At 37.0% G+C, this 25,709-nt stretch overlaps 1 protein-coding gene across 5 annotated transcripts in view; it reads right to left on the bottom strand.

Annotated features, from left to right (window-relative positions):
- The window catches only part of LOC103997175 (uncharacterized), a 75,769-nt gene that overhangs the window by 33,311 nt on the left and 16,749 nt on the right, over positions 1 to 25,709 (bottom strand). For all 5 annotated transcript variants that reach the window (XM_065082213.1, XM_009418336.3, XM_065082216.1 and 2 more), the window contains 23 exons: positions 22,811 to 22,906; positions 22,623 to 22,690; positions 21,711 to 21,831; positions 21,423 to 21,635; positions 19,098 to 19,325; positions 18,892 to 19,001; positions 18,695 to 18,791; positions 17,462 to 17,560; positions 17,211 to 17,354; positions 17,028 to 17,090; positions 13,506 to 13,994; positions 13,082 to 13,405; positions 12,756 to 12,887; positions 11,880 to 11,993; positions 11,438 to 11,622; positions 10,300 to 10,408; positions 10,071 to 10,214; positions 7,057 to 7,332; positions 6,157 to 6,837; positions 3,712 to 3,927; positions 1,218 to 1,318; positions 808 to 1,103; positions 594 to 678 (listed from right to left, as the gene is read on the bottom strand). In XM_065082213.1, coding sequence (XP_064938285.1) covers positions 594 to 678; positions 808 to 1,103; positions 1,218 to 1,318; positions 3,712 to 3,927; positions 6,157 to 6,837; positions 7,057 to 7,332; positions 10,071 to 10,214; positions 10,300 to 10,408; positions 11,438 to 11,622; positions 11,880 to 11,993; positions 12,756 to 12,887; positions 13,082 to 13,405; positions 13,506 to 13,994; positions 17,028 to 17,090; positions 17,211 to 17,354; positions 17,462 to 17,560; positions 18,695 to 18,791; positions 18,892 to 19,001; positions 19,098 to 19,325; positions 21,423 to 21,635; positions 21,711 to 21,831; positions 22,623 to 22,690; positions 22,811 to 22,906 — 4,391 coding nt within the window. The remainder of the gene's footprint in view (positions 1 to 593; positions 679 to 807; positions 1,104 to 1,217; positions 1,319 to 3,711; positions 3,928 to 6,156; positions 6,838 to 7,056; positions 7,333 to 10,070; positions 10,215 to 10,299; positions 10,409 to 11,437; positions 11,623 to 11,879; positions 11,994 to 12,755; positions 12,888 to 13,081; positions 13,406 to 13,505; positions 13,995 to 17,027; positions 17,091 to 17,210; positions 17,355 to 17,461; positions 17,561 to 18,694; positions 18,792 to 18,891; positions 19,002 to 19,097; positions 19,326 to 21,422; positions 21,636 to 21,710; positions 21,832 to 22,622; positions 22,691 to 22,810; positions 22,907 to 25,709) is intronic.

The raw sequence follows: 25,709 nt of genomic DNA, 5'->3' as shown, positions 1-25,709 counted from the left end.
CCAACAGCTGGTTGATATACCGGTATGGACCGGTAAGACGACCCATAGATCAAACCAAAGAAAATATAATTGGATCAGATCATTGGATTGGGTTGCTTATTTAGTCACTAGAATTGATCAAGTCAAGTTGGATTCAGCATAGACCGAATTAAAGTAGAAGGTGATAGAAGCCAGATAGGAAGACTTCATGTTAGGGTTCCATGTGTGATGTCAACAGTTAGATTTCAATATATACGATATACATAATACAAGAAACCTATTTGGATTGTCATCAAAACAGATCAACCTCAATCCACATGCTATAATACTACAGATTGAGTAACTATTTAAATATCAGATTGTATTAGTTCTAACTGGATACCTGAATATGTATCAAATCGGATCCAATTCACTTAATTTGCTACCACACTCCCAATGCTAGGCAGCAGGTTTGTGTTAGTGAGATTCCAGAGTTGTATTAGACTAGCATAATACTTGCACACTTAAGTGATGGTGAACATGAGATAATTGCTCTTCAGAAAAATTCTTAAATAGCACCAAAATATAGAAGGGTAACCCTTAGCAATTTTCTTATCTCACTGAAGTCTACATACCTTGATGTTACACAATCACCCAGAATAGAATAATTAGGAGGAGCTTGGGGCCTCCAAAATGTGAGATTGTATCCAGGAAGGTCTCCTGCAACAATTGACTAATGAAGGATAAGAGCATGACAACCAAAGATTATACAAATATAATAACACCTAAGTGTAAATCTGAATTTTCTAAACTGAAAGACATGAAAACAAGTAATAAAACAATCATAACCTTTTGGTGATGCCCATATTTGTTTGAAGTTGGTACAAGAAGCCAAAGGATTAACATTACCAAATTGCAATGCAGCAAGAGCCTCGTTTTGCAATTTAAGTAAGAGAGAAGCAACACTAAGAGACAAGTGGATGCATATATCTGTAGATGTGATGGATATATTTGTCTTCTCCTTGACAGAGGTATATCCTCCTGAAATATCAACTGGTGCTAGAACAACAAGACCTGAACCGGCTTCAACAGTGAGATCTTTCACGAGGGATCGAACCCATGTGTCATTTTCTTTTGAAGCATACCTGTCAAGAAAAATTTTGAACAAAATGTGAAACGAATATAATAGGATCGGCTATTTCTGGAAAATGATAAGAGAAAATTACCCTATAATCAATTTAGTGAATGTGAACACTTACATGAAACTTAAGTCCATCTTTGCACGGAGTAACTTCTCAACATGCAAGGAATCATTATACAGTTTTGAACTATCATAGAAGGTAAATTCTGAAGAGATAATCTGCAATAGACAAGGAAACACAAACATCAATAGCGACAGTGTTCCCTCCTGTCAGGTTTCATGATGTATCTATAAGAATACAGCTCAATAATCTCACTTAGTAAAGTCAATCATCAAATACCAGTAGATATTAAACAGCAAGTATCAAACATGACTACAAAGAACTCGTCTAGGCAATAGATATCCTAAAGCAAAGCATGAGAGGGGAAAAACAAGATTACATAATAAGAAGTTAATTCTCCTCCATCACATTATGAAAGATACATAGTTCAGATTTTCTACTAATCATTTTAATCCCAAAACCATCTCCTTAGACAAGCTAACTTTTCAGATATATTGTAACTTAATCAAACAAAACTGCAACTCATAGGGCAACTTGGTTCTTCTAACTGTCATTTATCATTTAGTTCAGAGGAACAAAGTGGACAGAAAAGACAAAGTAAATGCACTTATCCACTTTAGGTATACTGCTCTCAGCTTTTTGAGGCAAGGAAAGCAAAGCATATTGTTTTTCCACCTCTACTTCCAGTCCCTTTTCTTGATATAAAAACCAATCATTTTATTTCACCAAGATTTTAGAAGTACATGGATGAGAAGGAGAAGAGATAGAGAAAATACACAAATGGGGGATAAAACAAGGATTCTACTCCTACATGTTTAACATGGGATCAACTTTCAAGCAGAAAGATCCAAAACAAACAAATTTCTTCCTTAGAATATTAATGTTCCATTCAAGAAGTTCTTACACTGCTCTCCTTGCATGTCTCCATCAAGTAGCAACTCTCAATCTTTTCCGTCTAGTCTACTTTTCTAACATTTATATGATAGCTATAGCGCCTTGACCTAATGATTTATGCCCAACAGCTACTTAGCCATTGTATATCCAAGATTTTTGTTAGTTCATAAAAGATTTTATTAGTTCTTAATACTTCTTGAACAATGTATTTAGCAAATTTCATAGCAAGGGCAATTGCTAACACCTTTTCAACAAGGCAAAGTAATGTGTCATGCCAGTCAACTTGGTCCTGTGGGTCCAACAGCTCAGCTTGTCTCACCGGCTCAAATTAGACAAAAGTGGCCAATAGACCTGATCAACTCATCCAGCATGAATCAAAGATATAAAATAAAGGACTAAGCTGAAGCTATACAGCGTCAGGGACAATGATAGAGAATCAGGGTCACCACAAAGATAGAGAAATTGAGGAAAAATGGATGGAGCAGGAAAGAAACTCAGATGCCATTGTGTCTTGTTTTCTTTAGGCAAAGGTTAGGCAGTAGTCAACTCATTTCCTTCCTAAACAATAACAGCAATGCCATAAATGAATACAGGAGTGTGCAGCAACAAATGGTTTTATGTAGAACCCATACTGTATCAGATGGTATGTACAAGTCCATCAACTAATCGGTACATGGACCAGCCCGCTCAGAAGTACACTGTTATGTACCACGTGGTATGCCTCTTGTATCGTTCGAGACAATTCAAATTTGACTGTTACTGACCAATACGGATTGGTAATGGTATAATATAGCAATGATCGGATTTTGATCATACCAGTCTCCTCTCAAATCAATCCAGCTCCCAACAGTTAAATTGATCATTGGACCTGTTTTGACACTTTAAATCCTCCTCCCTCTCCCCTATTTTGCTCACTCTCATTCTCACTCCGCTCGCTCACTTACTCTCATTTATTTTTTCATCGTATTAACCTAGAATTTCTATTAATTAATGGCTTAGATACATTTTATTCTTATCTAAATAACTTACATACTAAGAAATTAGGAGAAAAAACCAAAAATATATTTCTCAATTTTGGACCATTTTTTGACCCTCTACAAAACACTGGTATGTACTAACACATGGTACCGATGTACCAATGTGCCAACGTACACCAATATGTTCTGATATACCAACACATGGTATACCATTATGCACCAGTGTACTAAGTTATGGTACACTGGTACATATTGGTATGAGGCCTACCAACAAGACACGAGACAATGTTTCTTGATAAAAACATCGTTCCTTGCTAAATACATCAATTAGGGGCACAATTAGAGGACTCAGGAAAAAAAAAATCTAGGAGTTCATCACTCAATATGGTTTTCTAAACTGTTGTGCTATGCCAACTACACCACTTAATGTGTACCGTTGGGTCAAATTGAGCTCTTTTTTTCTTCTTTTCCTTTTTTTTTGTTTCTTTATTCCAGAAGCACATCAATCAATCGCATTTGCATGTATAATGGTCAGTCAAATCCCCTTGTGCTGTTAAACCTCGTAATCTCATTTACACGTTTTGCTAGCAAGTAGTCATGAAAAAGCTAGAGAAGGCAAATTACAAAAGTCAATGATATGGCTTGAGAAACTAATACAAGCATGCACAAATACTGTGTACCTGAGCTTCAAACGTAAAACTAAGTATTTGACTTGAAGTAGCACTTATATCAGCAATTGGATCATTTGTCTGTTGGCCTTGAGTTTCAGCAGAACCCAGCTTGGCTATATCAGATGTCAAACTATCCAATAAAGAAATCTCAACCCCATCATCTGCAGACACTGAATAGCTGCTACCATTATTCAGGTACGTACACTTTCTCAACAATGCACCATTCTGATGAATACACAAAATAAAAACAAGTCACCTACAGGGAAAAAAGTTTGCCACATGTCGTGATAATAACAACAACCACAGCAGGACAGAGTCTATAACCAAGATATAAGTTGATAACCAAATTTAACCGTAAAAAGACAAGTTCTATTAGAAAAAACACAGGAGGCAAATGATAAGGCATCAGCATTAATTAAAAAACAGCAAACAAGGAAAAATATGATATGTCATACAAAATGGTCAACATAATACAGACTGAAAAATATCCAGCAACTCCAATAAAGTTCTAGAACTCATTTTAGCTCCAACATTGAGAACTATTGATGGATATAAATCTAGAATGTCCCACAGGAGGGAACCCTAAATTGAAAAGATAATTTTACATCCAGTATATGTACTTACACAATGAATCATCCATCCTTTCTGGTTAGCTAACTAGTAGAAGCAGATATTCAAAAGGTTCTGCATATGCCACTTAACAATGAATCTGAGACAATTCTACACTGTTCATACTTTGCCAAAGTCATAACATGGAAAATGTGATAGAATAGCTCCTGCAAGTAGATTGGCCAATGATGAGATATCACATCTCTCTAAATGGGAAAACCATCAGCAGCTCCCCACTAAAAATTGACAACATAGGAGCCAACAGACACTATATTTCATCTTTAGTAGGGACAAAATTTTAGATGAGTCCCTCTGCACTCATCACAAAAGAAAGCCTAAAAAGACACAAACTACTTCAACTTTATCTGGTACGATAAGTTTAATGAGACCCTTTGCGTTCATCATTAATAAAAGCCTACAAGAGAAACACTGTAGGTTCTTTTGACTACCCTCTTGAGTCTTGCATCTATAACTAGAATAGGAGGCTTTGTATAGTATGGGAGCCCTTAGAGATTCTCTATTTAGTACTGATACGATTTTACTTTAGGCAAAAAAAGGATTTTGCATCATCATCATGGATCTACAATAACAACATTTGTCACCCTAAAGAATATGACAAACAAATACTTAGGCTACAAAAGAAAAGATTCACATTAACTGCCCCTATAGATAGAGGTTAACCACTACTTGACTGATCCTGTAGCATGTTAGCTGGACATCCCAAAATGTGCTTCCATAATGCTACCTGTCCCATCATCTCTAAAATGAGTATACAGCTTTCAAAGAGCTAGACAAGCTATATGGTTTGGTCCATGATTTGCAATACCATCTGGTACAGATTGGTGTGGTCTGATAACTTACAAGCATGCACACCAGGGTAAATCGAGCAGTATGCCTGATACTTCCTTTTTTATTTTTCAGACTTCTTTTCATACTTTTTTTATACACAGTACGTACCAATGCACCTACACATAGTACACTGGTATGGCCGTGACGTGTACGGATCTAGGCCTGCACCAGTATGGGTCCAGCCCTCGAGATTGTGTTCCTTGCTTTGGTCTCTTAATAACCATAGGCCTGATGAGGGGATGAACATAATGTAGCAACTAATATCATGGTCAATTTCTGCCCATGCTCGGTCCATATCGCAACTTGAGAGAGAATTAAAAGCTAGAGGATAGAACCCACTTCCTGAAGTTCAAATACTCTTTTGAAGAAGGATGATCCCAAAAAGCCCTCATGTTAGCCATTACATCACCATCCAAAAATGAGACAAAAAATGTGGTCAACTTAACAAGCAAATCATATCCAGAATTTCCATACTAAGTTGAAATTTAAGGGGATCTAATGATCAACACAGGGAAGTAAACATATATGATAGTAGACAATAGGCAAGCTGATGAGTAACAAGAGAATAGATCTGTTTGGCTGATACATCTTACAAAAAAAAGGTTTTTCAAACAAGTAATATGCAAGCTTCTTATATTGAAACATTGAAGCAGTAATATGTAACTAACTTCATGACAAATAACCATAACATAATAGAGCAAGCTGGATAATCTAAAAAGGAATCATTCAACATGCAGCAGATATGAGACAAAAAATTGCAGTCTCTTCCTAGGCCATATATTAAAAAACTATAAGAGAATATGATGCAACCAAATTGTTCCAGGCTTCCAGCAATGGTATTTCAAACCATGCTCTGAATCAAGTGACAGCTCAGAATTCCCATCAAATTAACCTAGCAAAACTATAAGTATATTGCATTGCAAGAGGGAAATCATGCTATCCATGGGAGCCAGCTACTGCAGTGATATTGCAAGATTATAAAAGGAAAACAGATACCTCAATCTTTACATTCCTGAATCTCAATTTCTTTCCACGTCCAATTATTATAATAGGTCCAGTATATGACTGTCCTTTTATGTCATATTCCTCACTTAAAGATAGTGTACCTCCACCACCATCATAAATGAACTCACTAGAAGCACAACCATCTACTATTAACTGTCTTCTAGGCGAGAGGTGTACAACCTCATCTCTCTGCATGTAAAGAGATCCTGAAAGTATTATGTCATCTGAATTGATCAGCGCGTCGTTCTTTGGATTCATAGTCTCCTCCCTGCCTGTAATGGAACCCAAACTAGGCACAAAAAATTCAGCAACTGCAAGAAGAAAATCTATAACAACAAGAACACGTGGTTGCTGAATTCTGATCGCAATGGATTGAAAAGATGCACGCCATCGATAATCCAATATCAGCATTGTCAAGTATGAAGCACCAGTATCAGTTGCACTTTCCAGATTCTTGGCAGGCACACCATCTTTTGGGATTGTCAAATCAGTTCCACCAGGTCCAAGATTAAGCAAACCGGGCTTATATATATTCGTGTGAGAGCCAAGCATCAGTCGCATTTCAGGTTTTGTATCAGGACGTATATCCAGCACAGATAATTTGGGAATTGTCACATAGAGGTCCGCTTCAGAAAAGGATGTTGACCTATATGAAACCCAAAGACCTTCTAACTGCCAACATAAGAAGCATTTCAGGAAACAAACTCTACAAAAGTGCAGAAGGTCACTGGTCACCATACAAGTGTAAAGAGTTCTGTAGTAACTAGAATATTTTTTGCCAATAAGAAAAAAAATACTATTCTAAAACGTACAAACATTATAAAAAAAAAAAACACAAGCATAATACAAAAAAAATAATATAGAAGTTTTTGAGGGCTCAGAGAAGATTACAGCTATCCGAGCTAAAGGAGATTCCTCTTCGTGGTCATTGCGTAGCTCCAACAAAGCATCATGAACCTCAACAGCTAGAATAATCACAGTACGAGAGAGTAAGATTTGACTGTTCAAATTGACTTTATCAGCAATCATACGAATAGACTCCTTCATTCCAGTTAAATTGTCACGAAAACTTGGGGGAAGTTTAGGCACTTCTGAAATGTTCATGTAAATACAGTTTATTATGATAGCGTATTCCTTATCAGACATGATACCATGCAGTAAGCCAATCTGCAAAATAAAAGTCAAAATTATATCAAAATTATTCAACACAAATATGTTTGGAAGCAATTTCAGAAGTTGCACTACTTACAAGAAAAAGAATTATCACATATTAAACTATGTGGTTTCCATTTTTTTTTTTTTGAGGAAAAAGATAGAGTCTATCACCAAAAATCATAAAGGACAATAAATAATGAGTACAAGAGAGTAAGATTCTGAAGAAAAAGAAAGGGTGAAGATACATAAGTACTTTCCTTGACCCAACATCTGCATACAGCCCAAATTCCTAAGCAATTAAAACATGCTGCCATTAGAAAGTATTAAGTGTGAATCAAGAGTTTTAATTTTGTCCATCACACCAATTTTCCACCACTAGGCTTTAAACTTGGAGATGACAACCAAGTCTGACATGTAATAACTATGTTAAAGGTGCCAATACATACTAGGCCAACTTTCCAGTTGTTTTAGTCCCACAAAGGCAAATGTTGTTTAGCATGGCACTGGATCATACCACACCAGAAGGTATTAACACAGACTAGTGCAACAAAACAACAAAGATCAAAAGATTCAGTTTAGAAATTAAAGTCTGAGACAACATCAAAAAACTTCCACGCAATTTTAACCCATGAGTGCTTAAACTATGTTGATATGGTATAAACCTGAAGGAATACCAATATATGTCAATCTACATGAGTTAGGAACCAATGTTCAATAAAGAATGTCCTAAACTTGGTCCTAAAACCATAATAAAAAAGAATGAGCATTCTCTAACCAGTATTCAAAACTAAAAAGGTCCACTAAGTGTTATGATGTATCTCAATCAGAAGTTATTTTAGTTTGATTGAATCTGGATTAGATATTTGTTACCTTTCAGAGAACTTTTGAGTTTTTAACTTTCGATATCATTCAGAGAACTTTTAAGTTTTCAGTATGTAATTTTAGATTTTGGGTTTGGTGTCTTACCTTATTATTTTGTTTATTTAGAAAAGAGGAAAAAGATAAAATTTCTATCTTAACCAATCTCGAAAATAGCAGAACTGTTGTACTAAAATAAAAATAAAGTCCTTAGGTGGCTGAAATATTTATGACGATAATTTTTTGGATGAAGGAAACAGTGTTTCTATAGGCCTTGTGGCATTCTTATCTGCTTCCTCTCTAGGATGAGTATTTCTTCCATATTCTTATATTTTTCAATCCATAATCTCATAGCCCTCACTTTGCCACTCTTATTTCATAGACTTAAAAGTCATTTGTTGTTTCAGTTCTTATCTGTTAGTTCTTACATCATTTTTGATACTAGAGCAAGAATGCGGAGAATTTCAAGAAAGAGAACACTATCTTGTATCTATTTCTTTCCAGCTTGAATTCCATTCTTGGTCATTTACCTTTTAATTTTGCTTGTGGATTTCCTATTCTCAAGTTACAAAAATACAATGGTTTCATATGATTCAACAGTGAGTTAGTCCAAGAAAATTTTGCTGTTCAAAACCAGTAAGACTCCACCATGATATATCAAGGATGAGCTCCATGACATGGAAAACAAATTAATTCATTCAATTAAAGAAGTCAAAGGATTTTTTAGCTTCGTTGAGTGTAGAAACAATTAATTATTGTTACGTATTTAGTTTTAGTGTGATATTTTTGCATTAATTTTTAAAAGTTGTACTTGTGTAGGATAAGTTTGATCTCATGATTAATTTGTTTTTACCTTTGTTTACTTGGAAAAGATGATAACATAAGGTAGAAATCTCATTTTTAGAGATTTTAGAAAAGTTCGGTAATGAGGAGATGAAGTCCATGTCTTACATAGTTTTAAAAGCAGTGCGTTGTTTGTCTTAGATGGGAATATGCATGACCTTAAGTTTTGGATGGAAGAAAAGTATTATTTAAGGCCCAGTGACCTTGTGACATGATGGATATTTCTTTCAGCTTCTAATCTTCATCTTCCAACTCATAATCTCCTATCTTTCTCACTTTCTCACTAATTTATAGATTTAATCATCTTTCAGCTATTTGACACTTTAGTTTGATGTGCTTAAACCTGTGAAAGATGTTATATCATGTTAAATTGAAAATGTGGATTACCTTGTCTGTCACTTCAACATGTTCAGTATAAGTATAACATACTCTATGTACCAGCACAACAATTAAGAAAATGATTCCACCAAGATAGATAAAATAATGCAGGACACAGACAACTCATAAATTAAAGTCACACAAAGGATGATAACAATCTGTATTTACAACTTAATTAACACAGACAAAGATAACAAACAAAAACTGACAAATATAGTGAGTGGTTCCTCCAACTGCATGGTTTGACTTAGAACTAGCAAAACATAGCAGTGTCCAGTTGCCCACAATCCACTACTAAACACATTTAAAACTGAAACAGTCCAACAAGGATTTGCTGTAGCATAGAATCTGTGTACAATAACCAGTCAAAACAATTATGAAATAGATTTCAGCCTAACATACAAAACATCTCCAAACGAACACTCAATTGTACTCGAGGAGAAACAAATTATCTCACTTTCTGCAACTTAAACAGTATGCAAAATTACAAATAGCAAATAAACAACTATGAACATGAAGATTGTTTATCCAAAACGTTCATTTCATGAAATATACTAACAGTCCAACCAAATTATGAAACAAAGAATTACCAACTGAACAAATGAGACATCATTTTATGAATAGAGAGATTATATATAAATAGACAAGATTATAATAAATAGAATAATCACCTGTACTTTCAGAGAAATGTTTGGAACTTTACGGAAGACATCTCTCAAGCTTCGTCGCACCTCAATATGAATACCATGACCTTCTCGTATCAAAGGTTTCCCTAAAACTCCACCAACTCCAACTGCCATGTTAATTCCATGAATCTGCAAGTTTAAATATTATACAGTCTGGTGCTGCTCACTTTAAGACACCATAGAATGTGAAAGTTGTTCCACATTACAGAAATACCTCAGCATGAAGAATATCAAGATGTATAGCTGAGGGATTGTTTTCCTTGCAACCATGCCAACTAAAACTGTTCTTCACTTGGAGTTGTCCAAGATCTAGTTGCATATAACTGCACCAAATAGAGTTGTATGTAGACTTCCACTAATTAGAAAGCAGTGAATAGTAAGCACTGCAATATAAACAGCTCACAAAATAACTAGATATTCTAAATAATTTTGGGTGGATGAAAAGCAATATTCATCCACCACATTGAACTTCCATAACAGTTCATAGTCCAATGCAGAAACCAGAGTATCACAGAACTAGTCTTCTCACGTTCATAGGTCATCTATAGTTCTTTACTACGAATAGATATAAAATTTATACTAAAGAAGTCTAACGTTATAGATACCAAGAAACATAATATTTCTTATAGAAAGAACAAAAAAAGCACCATGATGTTGTACATAAAAAAATGCAATTATTTATTTGGACTTTGAAGGGCCTATAGCCACAACAACAAACCCAGAAAACAAAAAGAGAGAACAATATTTTTCCACCTGGTCATTTCATGACCAAATTTGTAATTATTTGTGTATTAGGGTCCCAAAAATAACTAAGAATCCATAAGAAAAGTTCAAAGTTTTGAGGACTTTCGTGAAAAAATTAAAAGAAAATGGGAATCCACCAAAAAGTTTTCATTGATTCAAGCAACGTAATAACATTCTTCTATAATAAAAAACAAAAGGGACCTAACTTTTACAAAAGTATAAAAAGAAAAGGCGGGATTCACTGATAAGTCTTATGATTTAAGTAATACAAAAGCTCACTCCTTTTGTATACAGCCATCAATTATTTAAAAAAGAGCACACTAATGAAACACAATGTTGGATGAGCAAAGGTTAAATTGTCACGTGCCAAGCCCATACTAGCCAGCTCTCCAAATGGTGCATACCCTCCAGAGAAAGCATGTAGCAGGTCTTTTGTTGCATGTCAGTGAATATGATGCGACAGCATTACATGACAGAGTGACATGCATCAGCATGCACTAGCATATCATTGCATGATACAAAGATGCATGCCAAGGGAAAATTTAGCTAGCAAGGTATGTTAAGCAGAATCCAACAGTGTTTTTGGTAATAGGATCACAGATACGAACTCATTACTCATGGAATTCATGGGCACAATAATTATTGGAGTGTCCAAGGATAGGTCCAGTTTAACAGCAGTTGCACCATCGATCTCATATTTCTGAATAAGCCATTCAAAACCCCCAACCTTGTCCACAAGCTTAATTGCTTCTTCAGTGTGCGGAGAAGCAAGCTCCATAAAATATGAAGTTATCTGCATGTTTTTGGGTGGACATTGAATATCAGCACAGACTCTGAAAGGAGATTAGCCAATCACAAAAGAGAATTAAACTCAATAAAGCCCTGAAATGAAGTATGCTATGAAGCCATCTAAGTGTAAGCCTCACAATTGCTTCATGCACACGATTGACCATGACAGTGAAGCATGCAAGATTGGGCATGAGGCTTCCAAGAATTTGAGGATTCACAGAGTAAAAGCAAGTAATGCTGGTCACTTAAGCAATCACATACCTCCTGAACAAAACGGTACAGAAAAACAATGCGTACTGCTGAAAGACGTCCACTCAAGCTGTAATCATGCCCTTGGTAATCGTCATCTTCAGTACTGTAAGAGTGGAATGTGAACTGGACAAAAGAGAAGATAGAGAACAATTTGTTAGCCACTGAATTACACACAACAAAATACATTTCTAATCAACAATAGCATAACCAAATATTCTGCAGATTGACCAAGAAAGAGGGCAATAATAGCCGTCAAGGATTCAAATATCAAACACTATCAACTAGCATTTACCAGTCCAACCACAAACATCAACAAAACCAACATAATACCAACACATGATATATCTCTTATATTATTTTCCCAGTGCTCTACAATGGAACACAGTGTTGTGCTTAAGTACCATATCTGTCTGACAATGGATTATAACATGTTCCATCAACATTATCACTTCTTATATAGCAACTATTGCATGTCATTTAGTAAGTCTCAACCATGCAAACTCAACGCATATGCAATCTTATGATTGCTATATAAAGATTTTTTATCCAAGAGACATTCAGTGATGTGTGACTCCAGATGATCCACCATATTCTGATTGTCCCACTTCCATTTTATAAGCAATAGCTTGCTGGATAGATATAATGGCCAATAAACAAAATCTCCTTTGAACAAAACTGTCAACTACTTGTATTTGCTATGAAAAGGTCATGCAAACTAAATCAGTCACAAATCTCATAGGGTAATGCCAAACACAAATTTGCTCCTCAGAACCTTTATTGTTCTTTGAGAATCTACAGAAGCATTAAACTGTTAGTTTCCTAACAGCAAGATCCAGATCAACGTAACCAACAGAAATACAATGGTGAAAATGAAAAATAAAATACCTTGATAAGAGACTCAATCCCTTGGTGACGAATATCACAAAGCCAGCTCCATTGACTATCTGGGCCAAGTGACATATCGCGAAGCCTCGTATTTCCAAGTGTACCATCAATGGAGATAGAACCTGGATGTACCTGAATTACATGAGGGCAAAAAGTTGTACAACATGTCACGACGAGTTCTAAACTGCATAAAAAGATAACAAGGAATCAGAAAAATGAGATTGTTCTTATTATGATATCAATCCATGTAGCCAAATTAACTATAACAAAAAATGGCATTCACATACTGTACACAGTTCATTGCGCCAGCAATATATTGTTGTTACCTTCAGATCCAGCAGAAAACTTTCTTGTATGAACATTGCAAGTTGAGAACCATCCTCCTTGTTAAGAAACACACAGAAACTGTCAACATCCATAATCAGATTGAAAACTACCCGACTCTTTCCATGACCAAGCAATCCTTTAACTAGAGTCCGACAGTTTTCTTCCTTCTTCTCAGTGCATTTTGTGTTGGGTGTTGCAACATCAGTACAATTTTCGGAGCTTTCTCTATAATTAACCATGCTCAGGTCAAAGCCAAATTCGATCAAAGCAACAAGTGTCGGCCTGTTGCAGAAAAATTCTAAAGCAGACATTCGGATAATCATCTGTAAGACATGAAATAAAATTATCACCAGATTATGTTACACAGTGGATCTGATCGAAATTGGCTCATATAAGATAATTCAAGAGAATACAATTATCTACCTGAGTGTCAATACCAACATACAGACGTGAATCGGGATACCTAGTCAAAAATGTAATGGCCACAAAATCAGATATATTACTGTCTTGTGCTTCATAAAATATCTCACCAGCCTTCCCATTCATGTGGTCTTTATCATGATCTGAAGGATCATTATGGTTGACTCCAGCATGATTCTCAAAATGATCAGCACCAGGCCCTAAATTGCTTGCCAGGTCAATGTAGTTTGAACAAGAGCTCTGATCAGGAGTAGAAAGGAAATCAGGCAATGCATCTGTAAAGCAATCATCTTCTTCCAGGGAAAAAGGTTCAAAAATTGTTTCACTGACATCTAATGTATCAGATTTCCGAGCTTTTAATTTATCGCTCATCACAGAACACACTAGATATTCTGGAAAATTCGACAGACAACCTTGAAGTTCATCTTTAATCTTCAAAGAATGCAGCTTCATTTTCACGATCAGGTCACTTGCAGATCGAGTAAAGTTCACCTATTTCAAAAACAAACTTGAAACTTAAAGGCAGAACTTTCCAATATCAACTGTGGCTTACAAAGTAAACACAGAAAATGGATATATTGAGCAAAAAGAAATTTAGTCAGAAGTACTGAATAATATTTGCCCACCAAGACATTGATTACCAAATGATATAATATATGCAAACAATTATGGACCTAATTATTTCAGTCCCACTTCATCTAGTTGCTCAAGAAAGACAGGATATCAAGGTTTTTTGAATAATATCTCACAGCAAGGTTTCAAATAACAGCTGACACTGTTCTGTATAAAATTGGTCACACTCCATCCTAGGATGCAGTATAGCAACCATAATGGCATCTACCTACAAATATGGGGTATTGTATCAACTATCAACATTTAAGGACTCCAAACGCATATGCATCCAGCTGTTACAGAACTTGCACATAACGGTGTGGAAAATTTATATTTTTATGGTATCTTTCTATGATACTCTGTAGACAAACATTCCAATATGTAAAAATGCTCAAAAGCTTTGATGTTAAGGACTAAAACTTTATGCACATTAAATCATGACTATAAACTAGAAGAAAACAAAATTTTCAATAATTACTAAGAATTGTTAGCCTTGTTTTACTTAACCAATTTTCATAACATGTTAAAACCCTCAATTCTTAACTGGATGAAGAGAATTGATTCAAAAGTTGTTGCTTTAATCAACAATCATCAACTCCTCACCCTTGGGTGATCGGATATGCCATAAGTAATACATCCACACTATCATCTCAATAGTTAAAGGAACAAGTTGATAGGTGCCCTGCAAGCCAATTATATGAGTGATGGCATGTGTGACATGACACGCAGTCTTTTTGCTTATTATATTTTGTTATTTTATCACTTTATATTGATTGTTGCATATATACATAAATATATTGTGATGTCCATGGATCTGTGCAATAGGAATCGGATCGTGATGAGATCACGATAATGAGACTGATTCAACTTCAAACACAGATCCTAAATAATCTCGGTCATACGTTACTCGAGAGGGACATCGAGATAACCGGATAGATTGGTGTGTTGTATACCCATCCATATGATGAATGCAGTTGGTCTCATCGTTGCTCGTGTGGAGACACTAAGGATACAGTACAGGTGCTTATTGGAGAATGCAGGATAGTTGATGATGTCTTATTGTCAAATAGCGATTCCGTAGTCCTAGTGGTGTATCTGGTCCTTAGACTTGAGACACCAAGGATATCCTGAATGAGTACTCCACTCTTTGATACCGGACTTATAGGTCTGGAGGTTCCAAATCTAGCACAATCGGTCATCAGGAGTGGTAGCCAACCTTACGAGGACTATTGAGTGTCGATAGAGGATCATCTACTCTCGGTGTCATGAGAGGAATGTCTCATGTGTTCTTGCTCAAACAAAATTCCTGACTAGGGTCATTTGGATTGAAAGAGAAAGAGTTCTCCGGGAGAATCCGATTAGAGCGAGACTCGAGCAAAAACCGTATACGTCTGATAGTACCATACCTGGCATATAGTCTTTGGGATATTAGATGGATGAGGGACTATAGGCATATGGTAACTAAGGACAGACAGATCCAATGGATTTGATTCACTTGTATCGTCTAGGGGCTGCAACGTAATGGTCTAGTACGTCCAATGTCAGCTATTTCTGATATGTATGAGTCACGACCAGCTCGATATTGGGCATAGAGGGTCACACACATATGATAAGCGTTGCGATGAGTAGAGGTTCGGATATGAGTTATCCGTCGGAGCTCCTATCTTATTGGATATCCAATAAGCCCCTGAATTATTGGATCTTATGGATGAAATCCAATAAGAGCCAATGAGAGATTATTAGATAGAGATCCACTAATATAAGAGGCTTGGGTAGTTGGATGGAGATCTAATACTCAATAGAGCAGGATCCATTATAGTTATGTTGATAGGGAACCTCTATAAATAGGAGGGAACCAATGGTTCATAAGCTAGAGCTTTTTGGGTTGCCTCTCCTATTCTCCTCCTCAGATAGCAAGCCTGGAGATTCAAAGAGCATCGTCGCAGCCCTGCTATGTGGATCACCACTAGAGAGGAGAACTCCTGACCAAGGTTCGCAATACCGTACCGTACCGGTATTTCGACCTGGGCTCGGTACCGATACGGTAAGGTATAACGAGCGGTACACCCAGGTGTACCGAGTACTGTAGCACTGCTATAGTGCTACGATGCACTGCTATAGTGCTACAGTGCACTCGGACCGGTACGTACCGCCCGTACCGGGCGGTACGGCTCGGTACGGCAAACCCTGCTCCTGACCTCCTTCACCCTCTCATAGAGATCTGTAGGGATTCAAGGATATACGATCTCCCTAGGTAACACAATCTTTCATATACGCAGTTTTAAGTTTAGCAGATTTAGCACACCAATCTTAGCACGACGACGAACACATCTTTGAAAAATTGAAGATTTTGTTTTTAATGTTATTCCGCTACGCATGTGATGTTGCCCCCAAGATTTCCCAACACAAGTTGCTACTATTCTCCACAACTCACAAAAGCCTTGCTTTACCAAGATATTGATCTTCAATTCTTCATGTGACTAACCCTCAAAACACAGGATTACTACAAAGTAAATCCTCCACACTAAAGGTTAGCCTTGTAACACAAGTTGCTACTATTCTCCACAACTCACAAAAGCCTTGCTTTACCAAGATCTTGATCTTCAATTCTTTATGTGACTAACCCTCAAAAAATAGGATTACTACAAAGTAAATACTACTAAGTAAATCCTCCACACTGAAGATTAGCCTTGTAACTGTCATGGATTTCCTTCGATGTGACAATGTTGCAGGGATTGGTGGATGGTCTTCTATCAGATGCAAAGCCATGTGTAGATCATAACAATAGACTAAGCCTATAATATAGCAAATATGTACCATTGTAAGTGCATTTCAGCCAATGCAGAACTATCCAAGTCCAAATGGAAGGAAAAGGGGAGAAAACCTAAAACTATTCTCAACAAAAATGCTGACCTTTCCTCCACTAGCAATCAATTCTATGATTGGACCCTCTGCAGTATTAGAATTTCTATCCAACTGCAAGAAAAACATAACAAGTGAGAGCTTAATAACAAAAAGTAGGCTATCACCAAATACAGTAAGAAATAGTAACAGCACATTGAAAATCATTAAAAGGACACTAAAAGCACATCTTACTTTTCCATATATAGACAACTTAGTTTCAATCAATGTGCCATTGATAATAAGATCTGATGACCCTGGAATACTAAAAAGATCTTCACTAGATTGTGATGTACTATTATTGACTGATTCTCCAAATATGTCCATTGCAGGATGAGCCTACAAAAACATGACATAATTATTGTCGAAAACAAAAAAAAAATCAAAATTTCACGTATAACTTGAAGGTAGAACACAAAAAAAGAATTATAAGTTAAAAGTGATACAGAAGCACGATAGGTTGCTTGAACAAGTTCTTTCAGCCAGGTAGCCTTTGATTCTTCATCATGAAATTCAATAATCAGAGTATTAGTTGATTCCAGTGCCTGCACAATGAAATGTTGGACATGCACTATGAAATGACCAAACTATGAGATGCAATTATGGAAATAATAAATTGATGATGCAGAAAAAGAAAAACTGGGCATTGAAAGAACAGGAATGAATATTTGACTTTCTAGTTAATTGATAGCTCTGATACGCACTTAATTGTTGTCCTGATCAAGGTTCGCCATACCATGGCAAGCCGCTCGGTATGGGTGCTACATACTGGTCCAACAAGGGATTGGTACGAGTGGTATAATGGTATACTCCTATGTATCATATGTCGATACAGCTCAGTATGTACTATACCAACAGCTAATCAATAAACCGATACAAACCGGTAAGACGAAGCATGGTCCAGAATCTCCAGATAACGTGTGACTTTTCCCTTGATTAAAATCCAATTATATTTTGCACCAGCATCGTTGAAGAAGTAATGACAAGATACGTATCTCATCAAACTTGCTAGCTTGTCAAATATGTTCCTCGTTAAAGTTCCCGGCATAATTAACTTGACAGCAATAGGTGATTTCCAATCAAAGCCCAAGTAATCATCACATGCAAGATAGACTTGGAATAACCAACATTTGCAACTAGCACAAAACTTTTTCCATGCTGCAAAAAGTATAACTGTCACTGAGTTGTACATATTGGTTGGCCCAGACCCACTTACACGGAATGGATTCCACCAATATTTAAGCACCAAAATCCTATTTATTTTGGCATCCGAAAGTTTGATGTTTGCCTTTCAACTTGCACAATGGTTTAATTAAAGTCAGTTTTATTATCTGAAGCTTCAAGGCTTTTGAGTTTTCCACTACCAAGACCTCAACAAGGTGCAAGGACAATACTGGTCTTACTTTCCCTACCAAAAGCCACCAGTGTTGGCACACCAAACTTCCCATCCACATCAATGAACCATATTGATCAATAACCATCAAAACTCAGATCGGACCAGAACTGCAATCCTTGATTAAGACCAAGTACTTTGTAGTTTGTACTAGATACAAGAAGATAGCAAAAGATTTTGCTGGTATTAAAATTTCTTTTAGTGTAGATAAATTACTATTAACCTCTTGACAAAAGAAGTCATAGACTGCACATATAGAGTTCATTTCTTTTCATTGAACTGTTACCTTTTGAATATCAACTCCCCTGAAGCTAACAGCAACAGCATAAGCTGACCCCCCAACACTTGCTGGTGGAACTTCAAGTACCTGTCGGCCAGCCATGCTGCAAAGTTCACCAACATAACAGATTATACACGAAAAATAATTGCAATGAATCTACATCTAATCTTAATGAAAGTGAAAAACAAGAATCTTGAACCTACCGGAAACATTTTTGATAGTTGTGAGAAACTTCAGATTCTAAAACATAAAGATACAAACCAGATAAAACAATATAACAAGGATGCCACTCAGCCAAAGAATTTCCAAGCCCCTTAAAAACAGAGAACAGAAAGATAAAAGAATTAGTTGCATAGAAACCTAAGATATGTGTAATGTGATATATATATCAACCATTCAAGGATTATACCCGCCAAACTAGAGTTCTAGCATCAGTTGCTAGATCAACAGGATGCCAAGGTGAATGACCAGTTTGCAGCTGTCCACTAAGGTTCTGCTCGTTGCTTTTACTCAAGCCATAGAATATGTCTAAGAGTTCCGTTATTCTGCAATATCTTTCTGGAGAAAAATGAATACCAAGGTTGGGAACTTGAATAGAAACCCTGGTTGATGGATAGTTTGGATGGGGTACTTTGATCTTCAAAAGCACATTGAAGGGGGAACATACAAAAGATGTTAGCCAAAGATCCAACATAGAATTAAACATGTCAGCACAAGCAGACAACCATCTTAACAAGCATATTCAACTATTTTATACACTAGCATGCAGGGTTTGTCATTTCAGATACCAGACCCATCTCAGAAATTTGTCAATACAGTATGTACAGGTCTATATAGGTGTACCAACACAACAATACGTCGGGGCATGCCGACGGGGACTCAAGCGACCCGCGTCTCAGTGACAGATCAAACCGGTACATACCGCCACATACCATACCGACTCAGACGGCACAACAATCCTTGATAACATGTATACGTGTATTTGTACTAGGCTTCAATTTAAATATAAATCTTATGGCTTTAATTCACTTAAGGGTTTATACACACCAATCCAATGTCATGCCAATATATCTCCAAGTATTAGAGGCAGAAAGAAAAGGGAAACATGATGTCACCGCATATTGGAAAGCAAATCAAACTGGTACATAACCTCTAAAGCTATGCACCATGTTATAAGTTTTTGTGTCACAACATATATGATGCAATTTATGCAGTGCAGTACCACATACTAGCTTTCATAATTCCTCGGGTTCTGAAACTACGTCATTTCAGATCCACTGATGACAAATTTGCCAATTTTGGAGCAGGTTTTCAAGGTACCTTATATAACAATTTCTTTCACATCTTCCTTTGCTGGTATCAGTGATTTAAAAAGCGCTAGGCGTCAAAAGGCACCAAGGTCCAAAAACGCCCGAGGCGCTAGGCGCTCGCCCGAGCGAAGCGAGGCACTAAAATATAAAAATATATAATATAATTAATAAATATAATTATTTAAAAATTTAAATAAAAATATGCTATTAAATATGCCCGGCAGCGGCAGCGGCGAGCAACGGCAGCAATAGCGGTAGCGAGAAAGGGAGCGGGAACGGCGAGCAGCGGGAGGCGCGAGTGGCGACAGCGACAGCGGCGAGCAATGGCAGCGGGAGCAAGAGCGACGAGCAACGGGAGGCGCGAGCGGCGACAGAGGCAGCGTTTGCGAGCAGCGACAGTGGCGAGCAGCGGCAGCGGGAGCAGGAGCGGCGAGCAGCGGGAGGCGCGAGCGGCGACAGAGGCAGCGTTTGCGAGCAGCGACAGCGGCGAGTGGCGACAGGAGCGACGAGCAGTGGGAGGCGCGAGCGGTGACAGAGGCAGCGTTTGCGAACAGCGACAGTGGCAAGCGGCGACAACGGCAACGTTTGCGAGCAGCGAGATCGGGATCGGGATCGGGATCGAGAGTGGCAGCGGCAGCGGGTTAGGGTTGGGTAAGGGTTATATCGGTTTAGTTGGTTCGAGTGAACCAACTAACCAACCGAACCAGGACCGAACCAGACCTAAAATCCTAGTTCGATCGCCTTGGTTTACCCAGGCGCTCTCCCGAAGCGCCCAACGCCTGGGCTCGGGCAAGCGCCCAGGCGACGCCTGTTTGAAGCGCGTCGCTTGGGAGATTAGCGAGGCGCTCGGGCCTCGCCTCGCCCAAGCGCCTTTTTCAATCACTGGCTGGTACCACTCCTCTGCTTCCTCTCGCCACCCCGCCTCCATGACCACCTCCTCCCCACTGCCGCCACCACCACTCCATTTGCAGCTCTCTGTGCTTTTAGTAATCTGACTGGTACAAATGCATACTGCCTATACTAGCACTAGGTGCCACTATAGATCTAGCTGTAACTGGTATTGGTATTGTACTAAGATTTTTTTAATCTTTCATCTAAACCATGATCCAAAAGCATTTTAAATAAAAATTATTTATTATGACTTATCATCATTGTGAAATCTTCAATAAAGAATCTTAACTTTCCACAACCAACCCACAAATAATGTCAAGCATATAATTAAACTCAAACAAAAGCTTATGTATCCGCTCATTGTGCTGTGCATGTTTCATGTCTTTGAATGGGGGCATCTACTTTTAGTGCATAAACATATGAAATATAAGAAATTTCAGTAACAGAGATAATCTAAAACAATGCCCAATAAGCTAACTCATAAAACATGTGACTGGTAAACGACAACTAATGTAATCAGTACACTGACATACCTGATCAACAACAACTGACATGCCACAACGATCAAGAATAGAATAAAACGGATAGATATCCTCCGAAGTAGGTGACGTCGAAGTCTGACTCATATCATTCATAGTAGTGAGATCCTTCTCTTTGGAAAAGTCATCTATAAAAAAAGCAGCCATGTCTCTTCCTGATATATAAAAGCGAGAGTATAAACCCTGCCTTTCACCACGTAACGCGTCCTGCAGTTACATACAAAAATATGAATCAAACAGAAAATTAAAGCTTGCAAAAAGAACTCAGTTCCAACAACTTACCCGGGTACGCAATGTAAAATGCCCAAAATCCAGCAGAAACAAGCTACCTTTCACTATAGACGCACTATGATTCAAAGGAACCCTAACTTTTGGAGCATCAAAATCAATATCAAGTGCAAATCTGACAAAAAATAAAAAGACAAATAAATGCACTGCAGATATAATATTTTTACACCATAAAATAAATTTACCATAATATCATATATATCATAAACCAAGCATGTGTTCTATAATGATAATAAATAAGGTATGCCTCACAAACTGGTAACTGAGTATAACCAGTATAATAACCAAATATTTTAATTGCTAGAAGTCTCAATTACATTGGGAGCTATGACCACCAAGTATAACTAGTATGAGGACCAAATATTTCAGCATCAGTAGCTATGTACCAAATGGTGGCTAAATTGTCAAACATCCTCGTCAAGTGTTTCCCAGAAAAGTGTTTCATCTGGCTCTGAGGCCAATTAAGCCCAGAATTTTATAACTAGGCTTCACTGGGAACCTTGAGAGCTTAAGGTCTTAATGCTGAGGAATAAGAATTCAGGAATGCTATTACCATCTGGATACCTACTTTCGTTTTTTGTTCTTTTCCTCTGGTTCCTCTTTCCAAATGGCTGGTTGGGTCAACATACTCGAACTCAGATCCAATTCCAACATATAGTATTGATTTGTTAGCCAACTATAACTCGATATTAGATACCATTTAAAAATGTAGTACCTTGCAAAATCCATTGTAATGAAGTGATGCTGAAAATATGCAAGGTATCATATTGATCCTCAAAATGGCTTTCGTTGCTCATGACCAACAGTTTCCATATCAGCAATTTCTTACGATAAACATGTAGATAACTATTTTAACTTTGTCACCAGAGTGTTATAAACAATGAAAAATATAATAGTGCTATAAACCTGCTTCGCTCTTCCAGTACCATTTGAAATTGTTCTTGGGCTCTTCGAGTCACCTGTTCTAGCTTCATCTGACCACAGAAAATATACATTTGAGAAAAAGTGAGATTTCTTCAAGATCCTATTCCATCAACCAAAATAATTGACACATAATGAAGCCTGCAAAGGTGAATGACAAAAGCACATCATACCTGTAAAGCAGTAGCAGTCTCCATAGCAACTGTGGGGCTAATAGCATTACTCCTGTTCACAAATTCCAAAAACCGCTCATAGCTCTCCATCAAGATCTACCAGCCCAAACAAAACACTAAATATGAGAGACAATGCAGAATCCTATATCAACAATATGATGTAGAACATCTAGAGATTTTATGATTATGATGTAATAAACAAAATCAACTTATTAACAAGATATTCATGGGAGAATATGCAGAACCCTATATGTTAACTAAAATCAAACCGCACTGGATATTCAACCACAAAAAAATCCATTCTGAAATCCGTATATATGGGATCTTCTCTGAATTAGCGAGATCTACATGTGCACCTCATGTACATGAACATAGAGAACTTGACGTCAACGAATCAATCTATCGGAATAGTGAGAGAGATATTGTATCAAGAATCTTGTCTGCATCCACATGTCTCATTGCTTGAAAGATTTAAAATAGACATTCGACAGCAAAATGAAGCACAAAATTATCTCCATTAAATTTGTTGATGAAACCTTTATCCTGAATTCCACTGAAGGAAAAAGGTATCTAACAAGTCGGAATCCAAGCCCCATTGGAAGGAGTGCCTACAAGTACTTCAGCAATAGGTGGTTGTCATGGGGTTGTATTAGAAGCTCTTCATCTGTCAAGAGAGGCACACTAAGTGAATCAGCATGAGGCTCTTCATTCTTGCCTGAGGGAGATGTTTTCCACAAGGTTTTGAAAGGATAGTCATATAGTTCCTCATCAAATCAAGCTCTCCCTAAATACACAGCTATTTCTCCCCTAAATAGCCAGCTGTATTTGATGACCTAGCATCCCAGTCAATTTAGCTCTCATTTAGAACTGGCTAGGTCTGATGAGCTATTCGAGCCTTATCAAATGCCTATTGATAGCTCTCAACTCTTCACTCACCTCTCTTTATCCTTCAGTCAAAGTGTCTCACTCTTACCACTAACCAACTCCAATGACCTCTATGTTACCTATCGCAACTTTGATGAACCTATCCATTGTATTACCCAAGACAAACTGAATGGTACTTCAAGTGACTGGAACTTAAAATAGAGGCTGTGCAAAAAAATTAGTTCTTAAAAAAAGGCTTGATTCAGGATACCTCATGCCTTTTCTACACATCAACTACAGAGTCCCGGACAATTTTCTAATTGACTGCTCATCAGCCTCATCTTTTATAACCGATTTCAACTCAGGGCTGATTCAGTAACTATGATTGAGTTGAACAATTTACAATGATGTGGATGGGAGGTTGTAACAAAGGATAGACTGTGGGTTATAGAAAATTTTGTCCCCTATTTCTCTTTGGTTTCCTTATTCTTTTCCGAAACCATCCAACCAAAAGACCTTCTAACCTTCCAAGCCCTCATATTTCCAACATGCAGTTCTTGTTTCACGTATCTCCTGAGGAAGTGCAACAAATAAAGAGTATTTGATAATAAGAAAGAAATATTTGGAGACTAAGGTAGAGTCCTATTACATGATCTCTTCTGTTCTCTTTTCCTTCTATTGCATTGATTGGAGAAGTCATGTAGGATCCTTCAAATCACAATCCTCTTCTATATCAAATTCTTAATTTTGTATTTGTTACATATATTTTGTTGTCATATATTATTATTTGGTATATTTTCAAAAAACAACTCCTGCCAAGATATCATACAAAAATGTAAGCAAAGACAAATTTACAAGATATTTTCATTTTAACAACAAAATCCTAAAAGCTTTGGATGTGAGATTCAAGGCAATGAAACTATGAAAGAACTACATAAGTGTTTCCATGCAATGCAATCATCTATCCAATAAGATAACAAACATAAAAAGTTGAGTTACTTGAAATAAAAATCAAGCACCTTTATTAAAGCTTATAGTCTTATATAATGTAATTAGGCTTCAAAATAACATGGCTACAGTTTGTAAAATTTAGTTGACAGTTTATTTTTAGTTCCAAGTGTTTCATGATTTCATCTAGGAAAGCAACATCCATAGCTTCAATTTGAAACTTTTCTATTTTCCCCCTTTTGTTTCCACATGGGGAGTCAAAACAAGGCATTCATATAGTGCAATTTTCATTGCTGTTCAAACTATAGCATGTATTCATTCTCTAAGAAATTATTAACTTATTTTTTCAAAATAATTTGATGAGGATCTTCCATAAATTTGTTCACCAACTCTAAGATTAACTACAAAGCATCCTCCGAGCACACATGAACAGCTAGTTTGGTATAGTGTAGAAAACTAGAAATACCCTCACCCGGCACCTGGATCTTAAAGCATTAGAAGCTGTCAGGTGGAAGCAGACCTGAAATTTTTCACCAATCTAGGGCTAGCCTTGTTTGATCCAGACTTTTCACTTAATGAAACGTGGTAGCATAATCTACAAATGAATCGATCATAATTTTCTAATGTAGTAATGATAAGGTCTCACCAAAACTAACCTAAGAATAACAAGTAGCTCAAACAAGATGACTTGATTTAATTGATAACGAAGACCAGGTTGTCCAAAGTCCAAACCCTTACCAATATGCCTAAAATCCAGACTTATCTATAGAGAAAATAATTGCCCAAACCTAGGCATCTGTAAATATATACTTGGAGGTGATCCTTTTCAATTTGAACCCAGTCAATCGAATGGGCTTGATGCTTGACCAAAAGTTGTCAGTTATAACCTTGAGAATGTCTCTAAGAATCAAATGCAAACAAGGTCCTTAATAATGCAACTCCAGCTAATTTGTCAACTCCCAAAACAACAAGAGAAGAAGCAAAAGGAGTTCGACGGCTACAATAGGTAGCACAGACATAGGAAGGAAAGTGAAGGAAACAAAAGAGGTGAAGAAAGACAAGATTCCATGATAAGAAAAGGCAACAT

The sequence above is a fragment of the Musa acuminata genome, chromosome BXJ1-9 (genome assembly GCF_036884655.1).
Source record: "Musa acuminata AAA Group cultivar baxijiao chromosome BXJ1-9, Cavendish_Baxijiao_AAA, whole genome shotgun sequence".
In the NCBI taxonomy this organism is placed as follows: domain Eukaryota; kingdom Viridiplantae; phylum Streptophyta; class Magnoliopsida; order Zingiberales; family Musaceae; genus Musa; species Musa acuminata.
The sequence above is the reverse complement of the archived record's forward strand: the minus strand, read 5'-3'. Positions and strand labels throughout refer to the sequence as shown.